General features: G+C 37.4%; 3 protein-coding genes across 14 annotated transcripts; 1 reads left to right on the top strand and 2 right to left on the bottom strand.

Moving 5' to 3' along the window:
* Nucleotides 1–54: 54 nt before the first annotated feature.
* On the bottom strand, nt 55–6,713 carry LOC108596575. Of its 2 annotated transcripts, none has more exons than XM_017982493.1 (6): nt 6,621–6,713; nt 949–1,122; nt 683–890; nt 534–626; nt 287–478; nt 55–228 (listed from the first exon to the last, which is right to left on the bottom strand). In XM_017982493.1, the coding sequence occupies exons 2-6, from the start codon at nt 1,113–1,115 to the stop codon at nt 58–60; spliced, it is 831 nt and encodes a 276-aa protein (XP_017837982.1). In that variant the 5' UTR covers nt 1,116–1,122; nt 6,621–6,713; the 3' UTR covers nt 55–57. The 2 variants fall into 2 exon arrangements, with proteins under 2 accessions (XP_017837982.1, XP_017837984.1); XM_017982495.1 differs by having other exon boundaries at nt 287–475.
* On the bottom strand, nt 1,148–4,045 carry LOC108596572. Its single transcript, XM_017982481.2, has one exon. It carries the CDS (start codon nt 3,624–3,626, stop codon nt 1,191–1,193), a length of 2,436 nt encoding a protein of 811 aa, XP_017837970.1. The 5' UTR covers nt 3,627–4,045; the 3' UTR covers nt 1,148–1,190.
* Nucleotides 4,095–18,142, top strand: LOC108596573 (protein NDRG3). 11 transcript variants are annotated; one of them, XM_017982489.2, is made up of 7 exons: nt 4,095–4,291; nt 11,146–11,229; nt 11,962–12,155; nt 13,033–13,153; nt 13,222–13,786; nt 13,845–13,929; nt 17,090–18,141. In XM_017982489.2, the coding sequence occupies exons 2-7, from the start codon at nt 11,183–11,185 to the stop codon at nt 17,458–17,460; spliced, it is 1,383 nt and encodes a 460-aa protein (XP_017837978.1). In that variant the 5' UTR covers nt 4,095–4,291; nt 11,146–11,182; the 3' UTR covers nt 17,461–18,141. The 11 variants fall into 11 exon arrangements, with proteins under 11 accessions (XP_017837978.1, XP_017837979.1, XP_017837981.1 ...); XM_017982490.2 differs by having other exon boundaries at nt 11,134–11,229; XM_017982482.2 differs by lacking the exon at nt 4,095–4,291 and adding an exon at nt 8,051–8,398 and having other exon boundaries at nt 11,134–11,229; nt 17,090–18,142.
* The last annotated feature ends 159 nt before the right edge of the window (nt 18,143–18,301 follow it).

Below are 18,301 nucleotides of genomic sequence, written 5' to 3'. Positions count from 1 at the left end.
TTATTAAATATAATACGCATACGGCGCTGCTTTGCACATTTTATTTATAACAATTTACTATTTAAATTGTTTGCTAAAATTACTGAGCTCGAGCGCTTTGCTTTGCTGTTCAAGTTTTAAAATTTCCAGGTGAACTCTTAGATTTTCCAACTCAGCCCTATGCTTTTCCTCAGCGCGTTTGTCCTTGTTGCGATAGTAAGTCAATTGTGCTCTATACACAGTAGCGCTCTGCAATTAAATGCATTAGAAATTATAATATTGTAATATACAAAAAAAAAATACTAACTGCTTGCATTGCAGCTTTTAAAGCTCTCATGTCACCCATTGACATTTTGGACAAGGCCGTGTTGAAGCTCCTCTCATCATCAGTATCACTATCATCTTCATCAGTATCACTATCGCTGTCTGAAGCTAACAATTCTTTTTTTATGTCCAGCATTAAGGGCTGCATCGGAATATTTTTATTTGTAGCTGTCTGCTAAATATTTAAATAAAATTAGATAACATCAAAATCATTTTAATAAACAAATTACCTGGCTAACTTGCTGCACAGTGGGCATTTTAGTTTGCTTTTTGATAACAATTATTTTTTGATTAGCTGCAGTAGTTGCCAAAGGAGCAGCGCTCTGTAGAAAGCATAAATTCATTAAAAATATGTTGCATGTTTTTAAAATATTTTTACCTGCTGCAATTCACTTAGATTTGTTGCTGGTATTGGAGCTAACTGCTCTGCAGCAGGCACAGCTAAATTCTTTGCAATTGCAGCGCTGTTCACATTCAGCTTCATTTCCGTTGCCATCCCAATCCCAATATTGCTCATTTTCTTGCTCTTTTTCAAAGCATCATATTTTGATCTAAGCTTTGCAGCTTCGCGCTGTATATTTGTAGTTCTGATAAAAGAAAAATTAAAGTGCAATGTTTTCAAAAGAAATTGTGTTTAGCACGCACTTGTGGAATTCAGCAGCTATTTTGCTCCAGGCCAGTTGCTTTTCACGCCATATGCGCCCATTGGAACCTTTCTTTTCAATAACGCTTTTATATTTATAAGCCAAGGCTATCAGGACAGCTTCCTCTTCAGCTGTAAAGTTTGGCATGCGAGTGCTGCGACGATTCATTGTTAAGCTGTAAACATTTTTTAGTATAGCGTTTATTAATTTATTTTAACAATTAAAATGCACAATTAGTTAAGCCTAAAAGCCCTTTGTATATGTAGTTTTTGCTTTCTTAGCCGGTCGCGGCGCATTAGTTTCTATAATAGTAAATTCACCCGGTTTTAATATCGAGTGTGGTTGCAAACTAAATTCGTAACTATCATTGGGTTCGATCTTAGCTTCGCGATAAGCAGCATCTTTAGCTTCGTAGCAGACGGGTAAATCAGTGCCAGGCACTAAATCACTTGTGCTTTGCTCCAAGGCTGCATCTTCTGGCACTTGTTGCAGCCACTCTGCAGTGTAATCCTCACGCTTGGCGCTCACTTCGGGCTGCTCCCGCTTTAGCTTCTCATCCAGCATATCTATGCGCACATCACGCGTCAAATCGTAATCATCTATTTCCCAAATGCTAAGCAGACGCGTGCTAATGACATCGCTATAATTGCTAAGATTATATGCAGACTTTTGCCAGGGACCGCGATTTACAGCTGACTTTAGAATTTTGGGTTTAACTGCCTTTTCGGGTGAAACTATTTCAAGCTTGGGCGTGGCTGGCTCGCTGCTTGGCTCTGCTGATTCCACTTCAGAGTCGCTGCTAAAGTTGTACTCTATGTTTACATGCTCAACAACTGGCAAGAGCTGTTCCTCTTGCTCTGCCTGCTGTGTCTGCAGCACTTCCCGTAGCGTGCTCATTGGCTGCACCATGGTGCACTTGAGTGGACGTTGCACAAACTCGCGCACCAATTCCACATAGTAGCTGATGGCATCGTTTGTATGCTCACCAGTGCGCACTTCCATTTGCTGCGCCTGCGCATCCCGCAGCGTTAAGCGCCGACAGAAAATATCACCCAAACTGTTGGATATTAACAGCTGAGCAAATGCCTGATCGCTGGGCTTGTTTAAACGATGAAATTTGAGTCCCGTGTGGCAGCTTTTAATGCGCTCTGCTAGATCCGCATAGATGTCCACTTCCATGCCTTGCAGCTGCGCTGCCACCAGCGCCTCCTCCAGCTGCGGCGGCGCATACGGCAAAGCGGGCGAGCTTATCTCAGTCAGACTGTGCGCCAGCACTCCTTGCAGCTCACAGATGCGCTGATCATTGGCCAAAGCGCTGCCCAGCGCAACAAATTCGCTGCCTTCGTGCGCTGTGGCGTCCATAAACGTAGGCGAGTAGCTCATTTGATGTGTCCAGCTAACCACAGCGCGATCGGTTAGCTTCTTGCCCAAGCAGCGCATGTCCAAGCAGTGCAGCTTGTGATTGCTTGCCACATACAGCAGATGCGGATTTTGACTGCGCGTCATGCAGCTGAAGCTTTCGCAACGCGAGCTATGCACGCTGCTGGCAAAGCAAGGATTAATAGCGTCCTGCGCGCAGCGCGTGTCGATGGTCAGCAGCACGGACTGGCAGGCGTAGTAGAAGCAATGATCCTGCCACGGCAGCAGCTGCGCCCAGTTGTTGTACTTGTGCAGTCCTTTCATAATGCACACCTCCTGTCGCAATATATCCTGCTGTGTAACAATGTCCAGAAAGCGCAGACTATGATCCTGGCAGGCAATGGCCAAAGTGTTGGCGCTGTTTATAGCCTGCGCTACGCTTATGAACGGACCACCTTCACTTTTGTATAGACTGCGACAGCTCAGCTCGTACTGCTGCTCCTCGTTTTTTTTGAATTCGTATATAGCCAGCTCATGTAGCATGCGCGCCAGCAGCAGATTGCCATGATTCACGCAGTAGCTGTTGATGGGCTGCAGCTCAAATATTTCACTGGATATGCCTTGCAGCTGCTCCGTATGCAATGGCGTCCAAATCTCCGCCTCAGCGCCCACCACAGACAGATTAACCTGCTGCAGTCTTGCGCCTGTTACATGCAGCCCCAGCGTTTGACAATCCTCAGCTGCTGCAGCATATTGCATCAAATTCAGATTGCCAGCTGTATAATAATAATCGTAGCTATCTCTATAGTATGCATTCTCCTGTGTTGCTATTTGCTCTGCCACATCATAGAAGTAGCCATTGTATACATGCTGCGCTTCTCGTTCCCTGTGCTTGCGCTTCTCGTATTTACGTTTGTACACATTTAACTGGCGCATCCATTCGTCTTGTGTAGCGGGACGTTGCTTGCAGTGCTCCACCATGGGTGTGCTTTGGCTTGCCACAAACAGAGGCAGCGGCACTGTCAGCTCGCAGCTTGGAAAGTTTTTCAACTGTGTAGTTAACCCTAATCCTGCATTCAGCGCCGCATGTGTTACATGTGATGTATTCTCCAGCACCTGACGCAGTGGCGCCTTGGCAGCTTGTGTTGTTTCCCCTTCTTGTTCCTCTTCGCCCTCGCCGCTTAGGCTTTCCAAGTCGCTACCCTGCGCTTTGGAAATGCTCGTATTGAGCTTCTCTAGCTTTAATTTCTTTGTATATCTGCGCGGCATATTTGTTTGCTCTTCGAATATAAACAAAACAGTGGACTGCCTATCGAGCATGTGCTTCAAATGCCAATCGAGCAACGTCTAACGACTCGATTACTGCGCTTAGCAAAGACGCACACCGCATGTCATACCAATAGCTTTTTGGCGCCATCGATAGTTCGATGGTTTGCGACATCAGCATCACTGTTAGTTACCTCTGGTCACACTAGCGCGCACCATCATAGTTGAGAGTTACAATTGAAGCATTTAAATTCATTTAAATGCCCAATTTATTCTTATTGTGACTAACAACAACGAATTAGTGTTCAGTCAGCTGCTTAAGAGTGATAGCAACTAAATCTCGTGTGTCTTGCTCTACGGCGTGCGCGTTAAGTTCGCATTGAATTCGAGAAACGCGAAAAAATATTTTTTTCGCAGAGCCCAAACAAAATATTGATTTTTTCCCAACAACAAGCGCTTTTATTGTTGTTGCTTTTGGGCTGTGTTGTTGTTCTTGTGCGCGCTTACATACATATTCATAGTGTAGCACAGTTTAAAAAGAAAAAGAAAAACTACCAGCTGAAGAAAAATCAACAACAACAACAACAACAAATATCTAATCAAATTGCTGCCTAAACAGAAACCGTACCCCTCTCCACCTGCTCCACACCCGCCGAGAGCGCAACATTACTGTTGTTGGAAAGTTTGCTAAAGCAAAACACAAGCACAACGAGTGTCAGGTGAGTCTTGATGTCCAAGCACACACACACATACACATACTAAAACAATTATGTAGTTACACCTACGCACACTGACACTTGCAAAAAAAAACCAAAGATATTAAAACTGTACTGGAGTGATAAAAATGCAAATTAACAGCAGCTAGAGCAACTACTTAGTTATCATAAGCTAAGCGCTGCTCTAGTCGCTGTTGCTGTTGCTAAATACAGCTGCGCCTTAATTTCCATCACTTTCTTCCCCCCAAACCGTAACTTCTAATTCTCGCTCATTAAACACACACGGCTGCAATCATATTTCTTATGATTTGCATACAAATTTTTGTTGTTTTTAATTAGTGCAATGCATGCGCTCTCCCTCTCTTTAACACACACACACACGCTCCTTACTTTTGAGCTTTTAGCAGTAGTTAACAGTTGTCTGTTAAGATATTAAGCACTGCATGTTAATGTTAATGTTACTGTTGTTCTTGTTCTTGTTGTTGTTGCTTGTGCTAATTTTTACACTAATGCATCTTTTGGTTCTATTTCGTATTTCTTTTGCTTTTTTATTGCTATAATTTGCTTTATGCTGCAAATTTTGACAAGCCCCAAATGACTCTGACGTAATGCCAAAGCTCTCGCGCTCTCACTCTCTCGCGCTCGCTCGTGCAGGAGCGACTGCTGCCCTGAAGCCATCGCTTTGTTTGTTTCAATTTTATGGCTACGGCGGCTCCACACAGGCAAACTTAAGTGTGTTTGCTTTATTTTCATTAGATTTTTATTTTCTTTCGGTTTTTTTTGTTGCGGCGCCAAGCGTTTGAGTTTATTTGACATTGTTGTTTAACCTGTCTGCATATTTTATATGCATAGGTCAGTTAACCTAACTTTGAGTCCATTACAAATTGCCAAATTGCTTTTCGACTTGCCCACTACCACACACACACACACACACAACAGTTTGCTGTGTTTTTTATGTAACTCTCAAATCGATTGCAAACACGTAACAGTAAAGCCCAACCTGGCCTTCTATCTCCCTGTACCTTGCACACACACACACACACATACACCCCGCTCACTCTCTTTCTCGCTCTCTTCGTATGCCACAAACTACAAACTGCGTTGTTGTTGACGCTGCTGCTCTTCCTTCTGCTGTGTGTGACGTTTGTAGTTTTTCCTTTTTTTGTGCCTTCTAGCGTATAGCGTGACATTTCCCTTCTAGGATTTGTCGCCCCAACAGTTGCCCCCCTCTATTTGCTCAGTCAAGAAACAAGTCGCACACATGTATTGCAATTTGTTTTTACACGCGCGCATAATCCTTGAATTTATAGATAATTGCAGACTATATTGCACTTATAGTTTTATATTATGGCGCAGGCTCTAATAAATTTGCACTTTGGGTCAGCAGTTCACAAGCTAAAACGCATTGGAATTCATTGTTGCTACTGCTGCTGTTGTTGACCTGCCAACGGTTGCCAGGGCGACCTGCCAAATTGTCGATATTTGTGTGCCCATTACACAGCAAGAAACAAATTGAAAATGACATAAAAAGCAAGTCAAGGCAGGCAGGCAAATAAATAATAAATATACTAAATTAATAAATCTAGAAGCTAAAATCAAATTGCATAAGCATAGAGCAAAGAAAATTATAATAAATATAGAATTTGCCTACCCCAATATAAAAACTCTTTGCTCTATTAAGATTACGCCAAGTCTAAGTTAATTTCAAATTGCATAAGCAAAATTTAGCAAAAAGTAAAGAAAATTATAATAAATATAGAATTTGCTTAACCCAATATAAAGTCTTTGCTCTATTAAGATAAGTCTAAGTTTGTTAATTTCAAATTGCATAAGCAAAATAAAGAAAACAGCAAAGAATAAATATAGAATTTGCTTTCTTTAAGCTTTACCCAACTTTTTGCTCTATGAAGATTTCGCCAAGTTCTAAGCAGCAACCAAAAGCTTTTTCAAATTAATGTTGATTTAATTTAAGCTGCTTTCATCAAGCTCTCAAGCCAAGTTGCTATTGAACTAACTTTGCTAAACTAATTTACATTTAACAAGTTTGAGTTAAGCCTTTCTGGTAATAAATCTTACTTAATTTCTCTCTGTGTGTCTGTGTGCACTTGGCCAAGTTTATATGTCTTTGTACCCACTTCAAGTTGTGTGTAGTGCCCTTTTTGCCAATTGCCAATTTTTCATAGCGCTCATGCAATTGTAATTATGAATAATTTGCCATAAATGGCACACGACGTTTCCTTGCCTTGCCTGCAATTATTGGAATTGCCCCCCCACCGATCATTGTAGGCTTGGCTGACAGCTTTATATGTACTATATATATGCCGTTACTTACCTAATAAAGCGTTCAAATGTCTTGCTTAAGAAAAAAATAAAAGCAAATTATATTTAAGTTTACACACACGTTTGTTTTAAAAAATTAATTCGTAACAGCTTAAAACAATAACAGCAAAATCTTAAAATAATTTAAAATAATAATTTTTGTACGCAAATTATTTGTTATTCAAAATTATAAGTGACTTTAGCTAAGTTCGATACTCGACTAAGCTAAACGCATTTGTTAGAGCTAAACTAAAATGAACTTACAATGAAGTTTAAAGCTATGAATAAAGTTAAAGAAATTTTTAACTAGAGTATCTAGCAGTTTATTAAAAATGTGTCTCAAGCACGATTTATGGGTTTGACGACTGTCTCGAGATACAAAACAACTTTTGTTGCAATTTTCGCTCGACTTTAATCTGCGTTTTACTTAAATGTTGATTTCACTTTATTGTTATGTGCAAAAATTATTATTGTCGCATAGAATGCAGCAAAACGACGTCGTAATAAACAAATAACAATTGCAAAGCAAAATCAAGACTAAGCTACAAACTAGAGATGAAAATTACGCATACGCTGCGTGTGTTTTTGGCGCTGCTGCGTTATTTTATTTTTTAATGAGCTGTCGAATTTCCAGCAGCCTGCAGCTGTCTTTTAAACACACCCCAACCCCCTGAACTGCGACCCTTAGCTGCACACTGCATAAAAAACTGGAACTGGGTTAATGTAATGCACATGCTAAAGCTAAAGCTAAAAGCTAAGGCTGTTGCCCAGCAAAAAAAAAGGTTGAGGGGCTGAGATTACTGCTGCTGTGGTTAGGCAGCCTCATTTTCTATGTGTGTGTGTGTGGCCTGCATATCTTGTTTCAAGTACGAACTATGACACCAAAACAATTGTTGTTAGCTCCCCCTCGTAGCTTTTGTTGTTAACCAAGTTAGTATTAAGCAAATGCGACTGCTATGCGGTTTTTAATTAATGCATTAGACAGTGCTGTGCTAACAATTATTTATTTGTAGTTTGTATTATATAAAAAATAATAATTTATTTTGAAGCTTTTGAAATTTATTTTTTTCATGCGTGGCTTGTTTACAAATAAATTCATTATAACCCAAGTCCAAATCAAAACTGTTTTCAAACTAATTTGGTGGCTTTGTTAACCTCACATTACACTCAACTTGTGTTTGTTATTTATAACTATTTTAATTTATAACTCTTTGATTTCGTTTCATTTATTTGATTTATGTTTGTTGTGCGCTGCTGTCGCTGACGAATGGATATATATATATACTATATAAAAATGACGAATCAAATAAATGCACACACACACACATTTAAACACTCAACTGCGCTAATTGCATGCACAATGAACAGCGCACGGCAAGTTGTGTTTTGTTTTAAATGTTATCAGCACATGAAATGCAATAAATTATAAAAATATATATACAACAATAAAAACAAAGCAGGCTAAGTAGCAATACAGCAGAGTTAGAAAGATACGCATTAGAAATTCAAAATGCCACAATCTGAGGGCGGCTATGTGTCGCTGCCAGCAATGAATGGCAATGGTGGTGGTGCTGGTGGTGGTGGTGCTGGTGGTGGCAGCGTAGCCATCTATCAGTCCACCACAGAGCCGCAATTGCTGGCGAATGGCAGCGGCAGCGCCACAACGCCCACCTCAATGTTTGAGAGTGTGAAGCGTGCAATTGGTCAGGCGATCAAATCGACGCCCGGCGACAGCGAGGAGCTGCTGCGCCTGGAGCAGCGACAACCGGTCATTGTGGCTAGTGGTGTCAGGTAAGTGCGACTACACACACACACATTAACAACAAAAGTACAGCACGTTAAGCTAAAGCTAAAGTTGTCGCCCTCGCTCTCCTCCCTCAACTTTATTTAATGCGTTGCTGCATGTGTTTGAGAGCTTTTCCTTTTAAGCACTAATTGCATACTCTATATAATATATGTATTAACTATAGTTATTATATATTTTTCTATATTTGTTTATCAGTCGATTTTGTTGCCTCACTCTCTCTCAGTTACATCATTTCTTTCAATACTGTGTGCATTTTATATATTCATTGGGCTAGCCCTCGCTCAAGGTCGCGCAGTTAGTTGCAGTTTTGTCAATAGTATCAAACATGCCACAAGACTCAAAACAACTTGCCACCAATTTTACGCTGTTTCAGTTTAAGCTCAACTGTAACTGTGCTTTGTGCTATTTTTGTTCTGTGTGCGCGCGCTGCAAATTAAATTTAAATACACACACGCATACACAGAGACAAGTGCTTTTAATTTATATTTCCGTTACCTCCCACACACACACACACACACACAGTCATACATGCCTCAGTCAGCCTCAATTAAGTCTAATCTATATTTTTGTTTACGCATAGCAGCTCCGCTCCTCCATTTACACTTCGAGTCCGTTGCACTTTTTACTCTCTGCTGCAATTTTTCCAACGTCCCACAGCTTTCCCGCCGGTCTTAACCGGTTCGTTGCTGCATATATCAAGTTTTTGGCGCCAGCAATGTATCAATAAAACCAAAGAAAGAAAATACGCAATTCTACTTTGCAACCAAAGCGACAACAATAATTCATTCTCACACCAAGCTGCTGATTAACGCAGTTTGTCTTTCCACCCACCCACCTAGCAGTGGGGCAGTGGGTAAGCAATTAGTAACAAGTGGATTTTCATTTTAAAAGCTATTTTTAAAAAGCTTTTGTTTAAAGCGTCGAACAGAGGCTTTCATATGCTCTACTTCTTCACACTAATTGCCTTGGGAAATGCCATGTGTGCTGTTTTCTAGGCCATTTTCATAATTTTCACAATTGAAAATCTATTGATTTTAAGTAGAAAGGCTGTACCTTATGCCATTCGATTAAAATATAGCGTGAAAAAATAATTATGAGTTTACTTTTAATTCAGTTTTGTTATGCAAATAAAAATTCTGTTGCTTAAAATGCCAAAAATGTTGTTAACAGCAAATAGTTCAAAAACAGATTAATAACAGAATGTTGTTCACAGCATATTTACAGCAAATATCTTTAACATTATTCCAAAAAAATTCTTAGCAGTTAATGTTGTTAACAGAACATAATTAAAAAGCAGCATAAACATATTTTTAATAACAGAATGTTGTTCACAGCATTATTTAAAGCAAATATTTTTTAACATCATCCCAAAAATGTTGTTATGTTTAACAGATAATTCTTAATACAAAAGCAAATATTTGTAGCATAATCTGTTACAGAAAAAAGTTCAAAACAAAGAAAAACCAAATTTTGAATAACATAATATTGTTCACAGCATATTTAGAGCAAATATCTATTAACTTAATGTTGTTAGCAGTTAATGTTCTTAACAGAACATAATTAAAAAGCAATATAAATATATTTTAAATAACAGAATGATGTTCATAGACTTCCTTACAGAAAATATCTTTTAACGAAATTCCAAAAATTTGGTTATGATTAACAGATAATTCTTAATAAGCAGAATAACTATACAGACTGTTGTTAACAGAATGCAAACGAAAATATTTGTAGCATAATCTGTAAAGAAAATAGTTCAAAAACAGAAAAACAGAGTTTTTAATATAAGAATGTTGTTTACAGACTACTTACAGCAAATATCTTTTAAAATAATTCCAAAAATTTTGTTATTCCTAACAGAAAACTGTTAATATACAGAATAACTATACAGACTGTTGTTAACAGAATATTAGAGCAAATATTTGTAGCATAAACGAGTTTTTAACATAATGTTATTTACAAATGGTGTACAAAAATGCTAAAAAATGCTTTTTCTATTTATAGCAATCTAAAATCTATTTAATAGAATATTTTGGTAGTTGCCACATTGACATTTAGACTAATTACAACTGTCACTTATCAGAGCAAAAGTCCCAAGAGCCGAATATTAAAGCATGCGGCCTTAAATTATGCCTCAGGGCTAAAACCCTTGCTACACTCCCCAAAATATTAGCTGACTATGATTATTTTATATATGTATATGTTAGTATGTGTGTGCGGCAGAGCATTTAACTGTAGGTGGGATTGGTACTCTAGGTAATAATTGTGGCGCCAGCGGGTTTTGTTTGTATTTGCGAGCAGACATTTTACCCCGAATGACATTGCGTGACTCATTTATTTGGTTTTTACGTAACATGGAAACTCTGTTCGCTACGCTTGCCACCCCCCTCCCCCCGCGCCACGCCCCTCGCTACTCATGCTCATAAGTCCATTCAATCATTCAGCAGCCTAAAGACTAAAACTTAAATCAACTCAAAACAAGCTAAAGTAAAATTAATGCTTAAAAAAAACATAAACATACAACTACATAATACAAAATGTGTGCAAATGCAATTTTTTCGAAACGAAAAGTTTGCATTTTGCCTTTAATTTTTGAGTTTGTGTTTCAGTTTTTGATACTTTTGTTGTTGTTACCATTGTAATATATTAAGTATACGATATAAGCAACTTGCCTATGGATATTTTTTTGTGTTTTCGGTTTTTGCTTGCATGCTCATAGTATTTATTTCAGAGACCGTGACAAAACTGGTAAGACACTGAACACCAAGATGCCATCAGCACCAACACACACTGCCGAGGAGGCACATCTGCTGGGGTAAGAAAAAGCAAAATTAAGACAAAAAGTTAGCGCCCAACAACAACAACAGAAATTTAAAAGCCTCTTTTGATGCTGATGTGCAATTAATTAAGTTACAAAGTTTTTAACGTTTATTGTCAACTGATATTGCCCCCCCTATGACATGTAAGATATGCAAACACTTGGGCCCGCCCCGCCCCCATTCACTACACTTGCCAGCAATCAAAACACACACAACTACCTAACTCAGTTTTAATTTTTAAAAGTAATTTTAAATTTTTAACGCATCACTCTTTTTATAGATTTGTTTTGTTTACTGTAAGTATTTTGTTTAGACTGAAAACCATTGAGAAAAGCATCCGCCCGTGCATAACTTTGATTGTTGCATTTTATAAACATATATATAAACATAATACCATGCATAATTATATTATTTTCAAGTAACTTGTTTGCAACCTTGTGCATTTTATAGTAACTTAGCCTTTTAACTAGCCGCGTACTGAGAACAACATTACAATTTTTCATTTTTTTTTTTCATATATTTTGTAACGTAGCCAACAACAAATACATTCTAAAATACATACTACTATATATAAACTCTAGGATGCGCTGATCAGCACTCAACAGCAGCTCGCCGGATGCAAGTTTAATTTTTAACACGCTCTCAAATGAAATGAAAATATAAACATTACACAAAATATATATAAATTTTTTAAATGTATTTCTATATTTTGCACACTCTCTATATAGCACTATGCCCGTTGATCCCATGGATGACATCGAACTGCGCTCGGTGCAGCTGCAATTCCCAAATGCACGCGGCTCCATATTGGAGGCCTGCGATCAGCGACGTGTGCCCACAGACAAGGGCGATGTACATGTGGCCATACAGGGTGATACCTCAAAGCCAGCCATAGTGACCTATCATGATTTGGGACTCAACTGTAAGTTTAATGAACGCCTTAAATCAAAGCTATGTCTAGCTACTCAATTGGAGAGAGGAAACAAAAAGAAAACTTCAGCTAAATTGATATAGACAGGCTTAGTCTGAAATCTTTCAAAGCAAATTGTAGCAGCTCCAGCACTGAAAGAAATTTGTATAGCTTAGAATAAGTCAAGGCGACTAAGAATGTCTTAAAATGTGCCAAAGTAGCTCGAAATTGATGTTGAGTGTGTTTGAGCTTCAATTGAAATTCACTTAATAGCGTAAGAAAAGGTTTCAAAATAAGAAATCAGCTTGGAGTTATTAAAATGCTATTTATATTATGAACTTGTCGTTTAAGCTGAGCTTTGAATAAATTATTAGAGCACAGTACATAGAATTATAAACTTTAATTGAGTCGATATTCATATTAGTTTGTATGATAATTAGGCTTGTAAATAAATAAATAAAATATTTATAAACTGAAGTCCAGTCTTCTTAAGAAAGTTCCTCAAATTATATCTATTTATATTATTAACTTATCGTATAAACGGAGCACTGAATAAATTATAAGAATGAGAGTTTAGTAGTTGAATCAACTTTATTTGAAGTCCATTTATTACTTAAAATAAAGTCAATAAAATATGAAATTCAGCAAGTTACTAATGTAATTATGATTTTAATAACTTAAATGACCTTTAAGTGCATCAAGTTAATAAAGTTAATAATGATTTTAATAGCTTAATCGCCTTAAGCCTGCTGAATAAATTATTAAAGAGTTGAGTTTTATAAACTGCATTTTTGACTTCTTAGCTACATCTAATGTACAATAATAATTGTCCTCTATTTATTTATTATTCGATTATTACTTATGCTGTTTAAAATTTTACTTTTTGTAGATGCCACCAGCTTTGCTGGCTTCTTTAATTATCCGGTTATGCGTGGCTTGCTGGAGAACTTCTGTGTCTATCATGTAACAGCTCCGGGTCAGGAGGAGGGCGCGCCCACCTTGCCAGAGGAGTAAGCGCAGTGTTGTGTAACTTTTCTAGTTTGTTATTCATTTATTTTTTTTTTTGGTTGGCTTGCAGCTACGTGTATCCTACCATGGATGAGTTGGCCGCCCAGCTGCTGTTTGTGCTGTCGCATTTTGGCTTGAAATCGGTTATTGGCTTTGGCGTTGGTGCTGGCGCAAATATTTTGGCACGCTTCGCCCATGCACATCCGGATAAGGTGGGCGCCTTGTGCTTGATCAACTGTGTGTCCACACAGTCGGGCTGGATTGAGTGGGGCTATCAGAGTTTCAATGCGCGCTTTTTGCGCACCAAGGGCATGACACAGGGTGTCATCGATTATCTGATGTGGCATCATTTTGGACGCAATCCAGAGGAGCGCAATCACGATCTGGTGCAAATGTACAAGCAGCACTTCGAGCGTGGCGTCAATCCCACTAATCTGGCGATGCTAATCAATGCCTATATACATCGCAACGATTTGCACTTGGCGCGCACGCCCCCGGGCACGCCAGGAGCTGAGACCGCCGCCACTACGCTCAAGATGCCGGTTATTAATATAACGGGCTCGCTGTCGCCGCATGTGGATGATACGGTCACCTTCAATGGCCGCTTGGATCCAACAAACTCATCCTGGATGAAGGTTCTTCACTTTAAAAACATTTGTTTATATTCAGTAATTTATAAGTTTGTTTGTTTAGATTTCGGATTGCGCCATGGTGCTGGAGGAGCAACCAGCCAAGTTGGCTGAGGCATTTCGGCTGTTCTTGCAGGGCGAGGGTTATGGTAAGTGTTAGACCAAAGCACACACTGAAAAAAAAAGAAAACTGTACCTCAAAAAAAAAAAAAAAAATGAAAAACAACTCAACAAACTACTTACCACCTACCAACCTGCCTACTTACTCTAGTCAAATTTCAATTACCACCACTCAATTGGAACACAATCGAATGAGCAAACAAATTGAAATGTTAACAAAATATAAACCCATCTGAACTCAGTACCTCTAAAAACTCTCAGTTCAGTTCAGTTCAGTTCAAATCGAATCAGTTTAGCTTTAGCAGCTATTGAGCAGCATTTAAATTTAACATTCATTCATACAAGAATATATATATACAATTATTATTGAATGCAGTCTAGTGAAATACACAAGTTATTTATACACGCCCACACTAGATTGAATATTAGAGCTGCCTTTTTCTCAAGCGCCCATCATGAAAATCAAAAGTCTAAGCAAACGCTTTTCCATAAGCAATCGACACAATATATGAAATTAAAATTATACTATGCAAAATTTTATAAAAATTAGTTATAACAATTGGCAAAAATAAAAAGAAACTGTTGTTAGCCAAAACATATTTGTACCGAATAAATCAAATAAATAAATTATATATAAAATTAATTGATTACTGAAATTATGTCTTTTTTAAATATTTAAATTCAAGTTCTTTAGGCATTTCTCTTTAACTCTTCTAAAGTACCAAAAGCTCCCAAAAATTTAGCAAAATTTCTCCCAATATTACTAAACAAAATGACAAAAAAAAAAGAATATTTCAATATGTTCATTACTTTGTTTTTCATTTCTTTTTCCTTTCTCCAAACTGCTTGTTTTTTGCTAAAACAAACATACAACAACAACAAAAACTAACAACAATATATATATTGATACATAATTTCCCTCCCCACCCCTACTCCACCATAAACATAAACATGACATGCTAAACCCCAAAAACTAACACTAACATTTGTCTAACGCCTCAATATCGAACATAACTCGCCTGCCTCAAACGCATTTCATCTAATATAAAAAATAAATACAAACATATATATCGAAAAAAAAATTCATTCATCTGCACACTTTACTTGGGCGCCCCGAAAAATTCTAAAAATGTCATTTAATTTATTAAAAAATTTAACTGTTCTTAAATTTATATATTTTTGTTTTCCAAATTGATTTACGAACAAACAAAAATGAAACCCAAATGTCTAATCTCAACTAAAATGCAACAATTTATGCAAATCTATGCGCAACAATAATAAACTATATTAATATATGGTATGTATATTTGTACACACATACACATGCACACACACTATGCTGTAAATAAACCAACTGCCAAATATAGTCTCCGAGATACCAACACAGTAGACGCTGCAAGGATCAAAATAAATAGCAAAGAAAAGAAAAAACGAAACTAAAATCGAACAAACAAAAATCTAGTTGAAATGCATTTAGCTAATTAATACAATAATTGAAACTTAAACTAACAATAACACGTAGTAAAGCCTAATCTAACACATACATACACAAATCAATTGCTAATTGATTAACACACACACACACACACATGCATGCAACTGTAGTTTGCTTTTGAGTTCTTAAGCCCAGCAGGCAGCCAAGCTCTCTCTTCTAACTTCCAACACTGCTAACTAACTTTAATGCACTTTGCTTTCTTTTATTTACGAAACTACAAATTACATACAATACAATAATTTATTTGATGTGTTTTATTTGTTTTGTTTATTTACACGCAATATTTGATATGCAACAAAAAAAAAACATAAACTATATATTTAAACATATGCCTCTGCGCTTAGCTGTGGGCACGCTACAAAAGCTGGCACGCAAAATCTCAACGGCCAGTCGCAGCAGCTCCACACAAATTGAGCTTTGTGTGCAGTGAGTGGCGTTAACCAACACTGGAGTTAACTGGCAAGCGGCGGCAAACGAGTGAGAGTAATTGGAATCTACAGCACTGAGATGACAGCAAAACAACAAAAGGCATACGAATACATACACATACACACACACACACACACACACATATATACATAGTTAGTAGCAGCAACAAGTTGCAGCTTTTAGCTTTAATATCGCCTTTTTGTTTTTTGATTTGTGTTGCTTTCTGTTTGTTGCTTACAGCTCTTGTATTTTGTTAAACATTATTAGTTATAGCTATATTGTTAAATATATCATTGAAATTGTATTAAATCTAATACCAATACCATGTTTTATTTGTTAAAAGTTGAGCGCTTGCTGCTTTGACTCACACACACACACACACACACATAGACACTCACATACAAGGCGTAATTTGTATTAAAGCAATAAGTTTATATTTATACGTAACATACATATACAAATATACATACATACATGACAATGCAATATACAAAAAAAAAAATGAAAAAATATATAAAAAAAATATGATTATATACATTAATATATAAAACATATATATTTAAATGGAGCTATGCAAAAATATTTCACAAATTGTAAGCTTTTGTTGTATATTTGAATTCTAAATAAATGAACAACGTCAACGATTTCAAAATTCCAAAAAAATATACAAAAAATCGCAGTTCATTTGGCGCTCTCGCTTGGGGGCAAACAAACAGCACAACTCTCTCTCTCTCTCTCTCGCCTCTTCATCAATTCTTTTACAGCAGCCGTCAACAGTTTACGCTCTCATAAACCACAACGCATGCAGCGCTCGCTCTCTCTCTCTCATCATCAACATCTCGCTCTCTCATAAAAATGCATCGCTAGTTCAAGCAGTACAGTAAACAAGAACAACAACAACAACAACAGCAAGAACAACAACAAGAAATGCAGTTAGAAGACCAAAGACCAAGCGCAATTATCATCAAATGCACGCACACATACAAAACACACACACACACACACATACACTTACAAAAAACAGCAGCTAATCCTTAGATTGTGTCTAAAAACACACTTCATCAAAAAAAAAAAAAACAATAATAACAACTAAATACTACTACAATAAACATACTCAAAAGTAACGTAACGTAAATAACAAAAGCCAAACTACTACTACCTTCCCCCTTCACAAAAAAAAAAAAAATTGAAAAATATCGATATATGAAAAAATACGAACAACTACAACAACACTGCAACTACAACTACAACTACAACAACAACAGCAACGCCGCTGTCTACGCCCGCCAGCTCTCCCTGTGGCACCAAATATCACACCTATTCATCAATATTCTTTGCCAACTTTCGTGAGGAGCAATTGCAGGCAGCTCAGGAGCGTGAGCGCGAGCGCCAAAGGCAGCTGAGCTTACGCGTTGGCAATCGACTGCGCGAGACAGCAATCAATTGCAGCGACAACAACAATGCCAACAATGCGCACACTCCGGAGGATCTGGATCTGGCGAATGGCAACGGCGGAGGCGGCAACGGCAATCGCGCATATGTGACAACCGATACATCTGGCACCCTCTACTATGGCACACAAAGCAACAAGATACGCATCACTGAGAATCCACTGCCCGAGCCTATAAGCTCTTAGATTGTTACTCTCTCTCTATCTAACTCTAATTCTATTCTGAACACACACATACACACTGTTATTGTTGTTAAAAACTCAAAGTACGTATAAAATACCAACACACTCACACACACAGCCTACGCCAAATACAAATTCAAAGCCAAGCTTTCAGTGTGAGCAGCGCAGTCGCAGCCTACAAAAATTTAGAACTTAGCCAGTGTCGTGCTCTAAGCCACCAATAACAAGAAGAAGCAGCAGCAGCAGCAGCAGCTTAAGCCGTAGTCGCGTTTAAAGCTGTGGCCATGTTCTGCGCTTCAATTGTGCGAAAATTTCTATAGCCTACTTAGCAGCGCATTGGCGTTTGCCAATTGAATTGCAGAACATTTGTGTTTAAACCTTTTGTTTCTTATATAACTAGTTTATGTTCTGCAGCAGTAAAAACAATATCAGCGTATATGATGTTATATTGAAATATTTGTAATTTACACTTTGTGCCTGAGCGTAAAATATGCAAATACACATAGATACTTACTTACAAGCAAAACAACCAAAAACAAACATACATATTACTTATATATATATCAGCAGCGTCTTAGTTGTGTGTTTTAGTTAAGCATATGAAAATTATCAAATTTACATGAAATACTTGTACGCAAGCTTTAGTTGGACTTTTTCTTAGACAATTATGCAATAAAATAAACAAACAAATTATAGTAAATTTTTTATGAAGGCTTGGCTTAGTTTTTGAGTATGAAAAAAAAAAAAAACAAAACAAAGACAACGTATAAAATACAAAATCAAGTCAAAGAGAAAGAAAAATTAAAAACAAACTTTCAAAGCTTAATGTTAAAATATAGTTAAA

This window comes from Drosophila busckii, chromosome 2R (genome assembly GCF_011750605.1).
Source record: "Drosophila busckii strain San Diego stock center, stock number 13000-0081.31 chromosome 2R, ASM1175060v1, whole genome shotgun sequence".
Taxonomy (NCBI): domain Eukaryota; kingdom Metazoa; phylum Arthropoda; class Insecta; order Diptera; family Drosophilidae; genus Drosophila; species Drosophila busckii.
The sequence above is the reverse complement of the archived record's forward strand: the minus strand, read 5'-3'. Positions and strand labels throughout refer to the sequence as shown.

Bases quoted from the DNA above. Each gene is read 5' to 3' on its own strand.
- LOC108596572 (XM_017982481.2), bottom strand. From the start codon at position 3,626: ATGCTCGATAGGCAGTCCACTGTTTTGTTTATATTCGAAGAGCAAACA.
- LOC108596575 (XM_017982493.1), bottom strand. From the start codon at position 1,115: ATGAATCGTCGCAGCACTCGCATGCCAAACTTTACAGCTGAAGAGGAA. The intron at 627-682 runs GTAAAAATATTT...TGCTTTCTACAG, and splicing joins ATCTAAGTGAATTGCAGCAG to AGCGCTGCTCCTTTGGCAAC. The intron at 229-286 runs GTTAGTATTTTT...ATTTAATTGCAG, and splicing joins TAAAAGCTGCAATGCAAGCA to AGCGCTACTGTGTATAGAGC.
- LOC108596573 (XM_017982482.2), top strand. From the start codon at position 8,118: ATGCCACAATCTGAGGGCGGCTATGTGTCGCTGCCAGCAATGAATGGC. The intron at 8,399-11,133 runs GTAAGTGCGACT...GCATGCTCATAG, and splicing joins ATTGTGGCTAGTGGTGTCAG to TATTTATTTCAGAGACCGTG. The intron at 13,154-13,221 runs GTAAGCGCAGTG...GTTGGCTTGCAG, and splicing joins GCGCCCACCTTGCCAGAGGA to CTACGTGTATCCTACCATGG.